This window comes from Crocodylus porosus, unplaced genomic scaffold, assembly GCF_001723895.1.
Source record: "Crocodylus porosus isolate Cpor-Errol unplaced genomic scaffold, CroPor_comp1, whole genome shotgun sequence".
Taxonomy (NCBI): domain Eukaryota; kingdom Metazoa; phylum Chordata; order Crocodylia; family Crocodylidae; genus Crocodylus; species Crocodylus porosus.
In genome coordinates this window covers 2033349-2043183 of record NW_017728947.1, presented here as the reverse complement: position 1 = coordinate 2043183, position 9835 = coordinate 2033349, and the positions used below count along the sequence as shown (strand labels likewise).

Genomic DNA, 9835 nt, shown 5'->3' with positions numbered 1-9835 from the left:
CAGGCACTGGGGGAGTCACTGTTCCCCCGAGCACCGCCAGGAGTGACCAGGAATAATGGTCACAAGCTGGCAGAGGGCAGGTTTAGGCTAGATATCATGAAACACTACTTCACGGTCAGGGCAGCTAGGATCTGGAACCAGCTTCCAAGAGAGGTGGTCCTGGCTCCTACCCTGCGGGTGTTTAAGAGGAGGTTAGATGAACATCTTGCTGGGGTTGTTTGACCCCAGTATTGTTTCCTGCCATGGCAGGGGGTCGGACCAGATGATCTACTCAGGTCCCTTCTGACCCTAGAAACTATGAAACTGATGTAGGGCTAGGGAAAAATAACTGCCTGGCAGCCCCTGGATTCTGTAACCCCAGACAACCAGAGCTGCAACATTGCCAGGACTTGCTTGTCTCTCATGTGCCAGAGCTGTTACTCAGGAAAACTTGGGTGTTCCTTATGATTTGACTGACACGACCACCAAGTCCTTCTTACCCACTGCTCCTGCAGATCAGTTCCTGGGCACAAGGACAGTATTGGCCAGGCCTCCCCTGGCCTTCCCAGGCCATCAGACTCAAGAGGGTCCCATCCAGGCTCTGACATACTTCTCCCTCTGTCAGGTAGGGGGCACAGATTGGAAATGGGAAAACTGCAAAAGAGAGAAAGCAAGAGGAGAGAGTGAAAAAGTCAGGAGATCCTTGGAGAAGCAAGGTGAGTTGTATAGCTGGGGTGTTACTCTGAATACCTGGGTTCAAACCCCAGATATGCTACAAACTTCCTGGTTGGGCTGTTTCTTCAGTGTTATATGTAAATCTGTGTACAGTATCTAGAAAGCCAGGATTCAGGCAGCTGAAGTTTGGCTCTGTGCTGGGGCAAGTTCCCTTTCTTTCCACTTAAAAAAGGAGGAATACAACTATTTTGAAAAGCACTATATAAGAGCTAGCCATTTTTACATGTCCCCTGTCACTGTCGAACCTGAACACTTCACAATCTTGAATGTATTTCTCTTCCCAGCACCTCTGGGAGGAAGGCCTCTACTATCACCCCCTCTCCCAACAGAGGGGAAACTGAGGCACAGACAAGGTGAGTGACTTGCCCAAGATCACACAAGTAATCTGTGGTGGAGAAAAGACTTATAACCCAGGTCTCCTAAATTCTGGGTTAGCTCCCTAACCCTTGGAGCAGGTTCTCTTGTGTAACATGGAGCAATTCAGCTGGCAGCTGTAAGAAGTCATTGACAGCAGTTTAGAACAGGAAGTAGAGATTAACCCCTCTAGTTCACGTTCTCCAGGTCACACAGAGAAAAAATAAATCTCACTATCTATCCCAAAATTGGATCCATCTAGCTCCTTCCCTGCGCCATGCCATTGCCAAGTCTCTCAGAGTTCATTAACACCCATGTTGTTGTAATGCCAAATCACAAAGGTTTCCGTGTTCTTCTCTACATTTAAATGCCTCCCTTATGATGGAATAAAAGTGCCTTTTTCTGAATGAGTTTAATCCATGTTGGAAGTGGATGAAACTGAACTAGAAAAGGGCAATCCCATGAAGGAACGGCTAATTGCTTTCAGTTCACACCTTCCCCTATGGCAGGGTAGCTTCTGTGTGTCACATAAGCTGTAGCAGCCTACAACAAAGCAGAAATTGAGATAGATTTGATGTATTTCCATACCAATGCCCCCCAAGGCCAGGGAGAACGGAGAAAAGCTATTTTTTCAAGCCACAGGAAAAGGATGGTTTCTCAAAGAGCAGTGAGGAGAAAAGCATGCCTGAGGTGGGCTGATGGAGAGAGATAGGCACTGGACTGGGAAGATGTAACACCGTCTAGATGAGCTGTGCATACCCTGAGGTCTCTGGCATTCCTTTATGCTTTGGCCTGCTCTTGCCCACCCCGGTCTACTGACAAAGGCTGTCTGAGATGGGTATGCTAGGGTCTCCCAGCTCCTGGTGGGAGCTGGCTGGGTTGAAAGTCAGAAAGCTATCTCACAGGCATAGCTGATGCAGCAGAGGCCTGGGGCACATTCGTCTTGCAGTGGGTCACATCTGGTCCCGCCCTCACCACGACTCACACCAGCTGTGCACTTTCCCCAGACACACAGGTATCCCAAGCAGCACTCTCCATCCCGCTGGCACACCTAGGGCAGAAACCAAGTGAGGAGAGCAGTACCCCTTTCCTCACCTCCATCTCCAGGACCCAGCCAGTTCCCTACCCTTGGACTGGATTTGGGCTGGCACCCTATAAAAAGGAAGGGTCTCTCAGCCCATACCTTAATCCCTCAGCCAGCCAGATGAGGGCTAGTACCCCCTGGATGGAAAAGGCCCCTGCCCAGTCTTCCTAAGCCAGCCCCCTCCTGTGCCATGGGACTGGATTAGGGTTGGTGCCCCATCCCCTGAACCAACCCATCTCTACCATTGAAGATGCCTTGAGCTATCACCCATACTCACGGTGTCCTTAGCTTTGCACTCCTGGCATTGGCTGACAACGAAGGAAGAGGAGCAGAACTGGTCCTTTCGGCAATCATCATCACCCATGCACCCCTAGAGAGAACAGAGCCTCAAAGCTGCTATGAAAAGGAGACCATGCCTTTCCTTATCCACCTACTCTGCTATCTGCATCATACTCAAAGCCAGGGTGGAGGGCAAAATCCCACCTAAACTGTCCCATGCTCTAAGGATTCCACTCGCCATTCTTCACTACTGCTAGAAAACAGGCTGCCTATCACAAAGAGCAAACACAATCCTGGGAGCAACAGGGAAGGAAGGGTGGGCTTTTTGTTGTTATGCAGGACTGGAGAAACTGACATTGCAATGCTGCCTCCCTTTGGCAAGTGAAGAGCACTCCTTTTTTAAAAGACATCAAAACAAATCAGTGTGCGCACTGTGATGAGCTACAAAATAGATTTGAGAACTAAAAGAAAATGCCTTAGAGCCAGAAACTCCAGGAGCAAAATCTATTCAGCTTATCAAAAAAAGGATAAGGTGACTCTTTAATGGTTCATCAGTACCATCATAGGGAAAAAACACCAGGCCCTAAAGGTTCTTTCATCCATTTCATAAGACTCAGTGCCTAGTAGTAAAACCAGACAAGTTAAACTAGGACTAGGCAAAAAAAAAAAAAATTCAAAGTAATGGTGATTCATTAGACCCTTGAGGAAAGCAGTGAGTCTTCCACTTCTTAATGGCATTGCACCCAGACCCAATGGCTTTTCTGGAAGATATGCTTTAGTTCAATACAGTATTTTTCAAATTGGACCCCTGGGGATATGTAGCGTGTTTCTAAATGAGGACATGAGGAAGGAATCTTTAAGCAGAAGGGAGAAGAGGAATGTGAATGGAGGAAAAGAATAGGAGAAAAAATGAAGAACAGCTCTGTAACATCTCTTAGGTACTGGAGGATTAACAGAGCTATTGTAATGTGACACTGTTATTTTTTATATGGGATCTAGAATAACTGGGGTAACACTGCAGTTTAACAAACATAAAAGAATCTCTTCAGCTCAAATAAGTTGGAGAACCACCAGTCTGATGCAGGTTTATTAGGCTTGGTCCAGGGATAACAGTGAAATTGTCTGCCCTCTGCCATGGAGGTTGGACTAGATTTATTTAATTGCTTTAAAATATCAGTCTGTCCACCTGTTCTGAAATGCAGATTTGCCTCCATTGTGATCAGAGCCTCTGAACAGAGTGCACCCCACAGGCATCAGCAGGAGTTCCACTCCAAAGACTCAGGAAGTCAGAGTTCTTCCCCTGGTACTTCACCGCAAACTCTGGCATAGCTTTGGATGACTCGTTTCCATTCTCAGTTCCTGCAAAGTGCCTGGGTTGCACCCACCAACCTTTTAATCAAGACCCCATGTCCTGCAGGGTCAATACATGAAGCTGTCTGTGATATTTGGGAGGTAAGACCAGAAGAACCCACTGACCTGTTCTGGCCTTAAAATCTTTGAGTCTGCCCAACCAGGATAATATGTCTGCCTTGTCTAGTTAACCTGGGAGCTCTTTGGGCCAAGGATATCTCACTGTGTGTCTATAGTGCCCTTACAATGGAAGCCATGATTTCAGTCTGATGCTGTGAAGCACCTGGTATGGTGAAATCCCCAGTCTTGCTTGAGATGTGTGCAGGGCCCAATATGATAGGAAGCCCCAATCTTGGTTGGGGTCTTTACAGTGCTTGGAACAGCAGGGGCCCTGATCTCACTTAGCATATCTGCAGTGTTCCTCACAATGAAGTCCCCATTCTCAGGGTCTGTACAGCACCAGGGGACCAAGGCCAGGGTCTCTGCACCCAGTACAATGCAGGTTCCAATTCCTTTCAAGAAGGTCTGTGTTCTGCCTTGCATAATGAGGGCCCCAATCTCAGTTGCACCTGACACTCTGAAGCAGCTTTGATTTTTGGGTTAGGGCTTATGACCTCTACTATCACACACACCATAATAGCAATAATTCTGCCTGGCAGCCAGGAATCTTCTGCACTGTTGAGCAGATCTGAAGAGGGTGCAGTTATCAGATGGCCAGGCACCAGAGTTATATATTCACATAGGATCAGCTGACCAACCACCAACCCGTTCAACCCAGCAGCTGCCTGGTGTCTGTTACTGGAAATATTATAATGGTGGCATCATGCTTGCCAAGCAACTGAATCAACTCGTCGCATCCATTGGCCTCGCCTTATGCTAAGATGCCAAACAGCAGAGGAACCCAGCGTTTTGTTAAAATAATCTGAGACCCAGGACAGAATCAAACTTTGGTGTATTTGTGGTAATAGTCTTGTAAAATCTGCAGGGCAGTTAAGCAGGACCCCTGGCTCAGTGCTGAAATACATCTGCCTCTGGAGCAGGGTTAAAGGGGGTGTTTGTACAGAGACCCCGCACCCAGATGCAGCCAGGTAGCTGAGATGCAGCCACCTCTGGGGTGGGGCAAAGCAGCTGTTTTATGCAGTATTAAGATGATTAGCTCCAGCTAGGGATCTAGCCAGAGTTTGCATCTGATCTCCCCATTTCTAAGGGGGTCATGGGTGGGGAAAGAGAGGGCCTGGGAAATCTCTTGGGTAAAGAGAGTGAGAACAGACAGGACTATACACTGCAGAGAGGAAACAAAGAGAAGGGTATATAGGCTGCAGACCTGCAAACAACAGGACAGAGACTAGAGACCCCTCCTTCTGCTCCCCACCCCATCTTAGGATCCGAAACCATTACCCTGTGAAACTCTACCACAAGAATCTAAGCAGATTGACCCTTGTAAACTCCTTGGAGCACGGACAGCTTTTTTGTCCTATGTTTGGACAGCACCTGGTGCAGCAGGGACCAAGGCTGCAACTGATGCTTTTACCCATCCAGCACCTCCCTACCTTCAAATCAACTGCTACCATTGCTTTGAGTTTCACATTTTCACCTACTAGCCCTAATTCATCATGTTTTGTCTTCTACCCTGGAATAACGTTTATTGTACAAGAAAGAACATGCAACTTTAAGGTTTTAAACACACAGGGATCTAACTTCATGGAAGGGTTTCATACTCCTTTATTGCCTATGTGATACTTCCCCCAACTTTTCACTGGAGTTTCCTGAAGAGAAACCAAAAATGCAGCCTGCGGGGCACAACTTTGTGACTCTGTTGAGTCACAATCACAGAGGGGCCTTTCTTCTCAGGATGGGGGGCTTCCTTCAGCCCATCCCGGATGGCTAAGAGTCTGTGCCTCCTGTTGCTAAGGGCTGAGTTGCCTGACTTCTTGATGGCCTTCTTGGTGAGCCTGACTTTGTGTGGTAAGCGGATGATCAGGAAAGTCAGTCTGGGGCGGACAATCAGCGGCAAGTGTCTTGCCGCAGCAGGCTGTACGTCTGCCTCTTTGCCTGTTCTCTCCTCACTATGCTTTGTCTGTCTGTCCTGGAAGAGACACAGAGAAACGGGGACAGGATAACCCATGCATTGGGCCAAGGAGGGCTAAAGTGGCAGGGGGAAGGAGGCAAAATTCCTGGCTTCTGTTCTGTCTCTGAGAGGAGAGGGGTGTAGTGCTGAGCAGGGCTGACAGCCAGGACAGCTGGGTTCTATCCCAGCTCCAGCTTCAGTTGCTGTCCATATCCCTCTATCCACCCTCACCATGGAACCGTCTCTCTCCCTCCCTGCACAGCAACAGTATTGACTAATGCTCCATTTCTGCCTTTGTTTCCTGGTGCTGCCAGACTCAATAATACTTCTAACTAGGCTCTCCTGCTGTTGCCAGGCTTGGTCTGGTAGGGACAGAGCTTCCAGGCAGCCTTATCTCTGGGTAAACAAGAGGGGGGTCATCTTACAAGTAGGCAGGGGATGAAGCCTCTTTCCATTGCCACAGAAACAGGGCAGCCTGCCTAGCCTTCCCTGGGCTCGAGGCATCCAGCCAACCAGGCCTTAGGAATTGAGTTTTGGGCTGGGATGCTGAAAGAGGTTGTCACTGAGAGTATTTGATGCAGGAGCTGAAGGAATCAAGCTAACTGTTGTTAGCAGAAGCTCTGTGTACAGAAGAGGAAACTGAGGCATGGGGATGGGGGGGAAGAGATGGATTCCTCCCCCTTCCCACCCTAATAGCAGAGATACAACACAGAGCTGGGCTAGAACACAGTCACCCAGGCTCCCAGTTCCTTCCTTCTCTTCCCCTGCTCCCCCCCACACCCAGACCCTACTTTCCTCTCAGAGCTGAGATACAACCCAGGTGTCCTGGCTCCCAGGCTCCTGCTCTAACTCACTGGACCTCACTCTTCTCCCACAGCTGGTTAGGCATGACTCCTGGTCCCTCTGCACTGACCTTCCAGTTCTCCAGCAGGCCCTGGTCACCCTGCTCAATGGAAGTCACTGTCTTCTCTGAAAAGACTGTCTCTCCTGTCCGGTTGTCTGTCACCTGCAAGGGACAGAGGCATTTCTTAGCACAAGGATCAGGTCCAGGGAAGGATCCTACATGTAAACAGGGAACAGCCACAGCATAAGGCACCCTGGCACACTGCTGATCTACCCCCAGGCACAGCCCCAGCCACATCCCCAGATTGCCCCCCCGCAGGCTTTGAGAAGCAGAAAATAGCCCCAATCATGTCACTGATCTGCTGCTCCCTATGGGTCCTGGGGGAGTTATCCCAGTGCAGCGTGCCCAAGCCACACCCCTGATTTGACCTCTACAAGCTTTGAGGAGCAAAGTCAGCCCCCAATGCAGGGTCCTGATCCATGGGTAGGGGACCCCCTTGTCCCGACTCAGAGCTCACCTTGTTGATCTCCCGATGGCTGTACACTGTGGCGTTGCCCACCCTGCGCTCCTCTTTCTCTTCATCATGGTAGTTTGGGGGCAGCTTGCTGAAATCCACGGGGGTCTCAAAGCCCTCCCTGATCTGCCCCATCTCCTCCTGCAACAGCACGCGTGTAGCCACAACTCCTGCGAGTCATTGCTCTTTCTACATGCCACCAGGCCTTCCCCACACAACCCACCAGACCCCACTCCCCCACCCGACCTGGGACAGAAGCCAGGAGTCCTGTCTCCCATGCCCAGTACCCCCTCCTGCCTTGCTCCCCCAAACCTCACTCTAAGCCGCAAGCCCCCAGTTCCTGAGGTGGGAAAAGAAATCGGAAACCAGGCAGGCACACAGCAGCACATGTTAGCATGCACACACAAACACACAGGTCCAGTTCCCCAGTTAATATGGAATCATGCTGGTTGTGCACAGCTTAGGCTCACAGCAGGAAAAATGGAATAGACATAGTGGGTGGGTGGTTGGATGGGCAGAGAGGGCTCTGTGTGGTAACAGACAGAGCGGAGTGTGGGCAGACAGGATACAGTGGGATGGAGGAAGGGATGCAGTTCAAAGATGCAGGGGACAAGCAGCCTCGCCTGGGGGAAGACAGCCTGGCACCTGCGTGTCCCACACATCCCCCACCTCGGCCCGGTCTTACCCGGCTGCGCTGCATCATGCTGCTGAGGTCGCCCAAGAACCGGTGCAGGGCAGCAGGAGGGAGGAGAGCCGGGGCCGGGGCGCCTGCTCCCTCCCAGGCCAGCAGCAGCAGCAGCAGCAGCAGCGCGCCCGGCAGCCCGCGCACCGCCATCTCCGCTGCCAAGCGCGGCCTGCTCCGCGCCGATCTGCAGAGAGATGCGCTCAGGGTCCCGGCAACCCGCCCGCCCGGTGGATGTAGCCCTGGCCCCGCCCGGGAGGGTGCGGCTGGCACTGCGCTCCCCGCCGCACAGCCCTGCATCTGTCTCCGCCCCCACACCTCTTCTTTCGTCCTCATCCTCCCCGTTTCACCGTCCGCGGTCTACCTGCCTGCCCATCCCCACTCAGCTCTCCACCCGGGTACTATCCATTACTCCCCCCACACTGCTCCATCCACCCTCCATTCCCCCCTTCCCAGATCCAGCCGTCCCTCCATCTCATCCCTACCCACCTCCATCCATACCCAACACATCCTGCTCTCTGCCCCACAGCTCTCCTTGTCCCCATATCTGTCTCCAAAGGTGTCTCCCACAGGAGCAGCTCCTTCTCCTTTACAGCTCCTCTCCCCTCTTCTCTGTCCTCACCTCTCCCTCTCCTCCTAATTGCCCCAGTTCCACTTCCAAACTCTCCCCTCACCCTGCTCTGAGACCCACAGGAAATTCTGCCCCACAGCTCTACCACGCCCAGGTACCCTACAGCTCCCCTCCCCCCTGAGCACCCCTAAGCCTTTGTGCTTCTCTGAAACCCCTCTACCCCTTACCTCTCTTCCAGTCTGCCCCTCTGTCACCAACCAGCCACCCCCAACTGCTCAGCACCAGCTGTGATTCAAACAGGGTTCTCATTCCAGAACCAGCTGGAGCCAGGGCTGGGGTAGGGTCAGCACCCAGGCATGTAGGTAGGCATCATGCTGGGTGGGTGATAACACCACCCATGGGGTGTTAATACATGGATTCATTGCCTAGTTCATAGATGCAGCCATCTCTGAAGTGGAGCATAAGGGTGCTGTTTATGAAAGACCTTTGCCCAGCACCAGGATGCAGCTGACTCTGGGGTGGAACACAGGGATTAGAGAGTGCCCCCCTCCTTTATAAGCACACTGGGGGCTAAATACATCTGAGACCCTCATTCATACTCTAGCCACCAGCTCACAAGGAACAGCTGGCTCCTTAAAATGCTTTTAAAAAGACATTCCCCCCCAGCACACACAATATCTTTCCCACTGCATTTTTGGGTGTGGGGCCCAGTCCTGCAAGTGCTACCATGTACCACCAGATGGTGCTGTTGGATTATTTGTGAAAAGGACAGAACTATCTAGAAATTTCTGCTGTCCCCTCCCACAGGCACCCCCACACCTGGGGCCCCAAAGAAATGTGGGAGGTGTTTATACATAACACCCCCAGATGTGGAGTCTTTTAGACAACTGCAGGGTGTTTATAAGCTGCCTCCCCTATACTCTAGATGTGGGATAACCAATGTCATATACCTACAGTTCAATACAGGAGGTCCCTGGTGGGGGAAACAGGGGGAGACCTGTCCAGTTCAATGGGAGGGGAGTAGATTGGTGGGGAAGAGCACTTACCCAGGGTAATACATTCCCCTGGCCAGGTTTCCAGGTGTACCTGGGCAGAAGAGCCAGGCACAGGCATGGATAAACGGGGCAGCCACACAGGCCCCGGACAGAAAGGGGGCCCAAAATGGTGAAAATAATTATTATTATTATCATTATCTCTGGTAAAACAGGGTCCAATAGTATAAATTGGCCCGGCACCACCAGGAGTTTAGGTTTGGTGCTGACGGGCAACGAGACTTTCTTACCCATCACATACGTTTCCCTTGGTGTACCCCACAGCCATGCTCAGACCCTGAGTCCTCCCACACTCAGCCTCTGTGCACCCCACAGCACCCTTA

At 51.3% G+C, this 9835-nt stretch overlaps 2 protein-coding genes across 6 annotated transcripts in view; both read right to left on the bottom strand.

Moving 5' to 3' along the window:
* DKKL1 (dickkopf like acrosomal protein 1) overlaps positions 1-8240 on the bottom strand; it is a 9601-nt gene extending 1361 nt beyond the window's left edge. Inside the window, exons 1-6 of the mRNA XM_019551088.1 lie at positions 7893-8240; positions 7211-7348; positions 6763-6855; positions 2430-2522; positions 1972-2119; positions 480-633 (exon numbers count right to left, since the gene is read on the bottom strand). Of these exons, the coding sequence (XP_019406633.1) occupies positions 480-633; positions 1972-2119; positions 2430-2522; positions 6763-6855; positions 7211-7348; positions 7893-8225 (959 nt within the window). The 5' untranslated portion in view covers positions 8226-8240. The remainder of the gene's footprint in view (positions 1-479; positions 634-1971; positions 2120-2429; positions 2523-6762; positions 6856-7210; positions 7349-7892) is intronic.
* LOC109320799 (AP-2 complex subunit alpha-2) overlaps positions 1-9835 on the bottom strand; it is a 621923-nt gene that overhangs the window by 280284 nt on the left and 331804 nt on the right. The gene's annotated exons all lie outside the window — the stretch shown is intronic.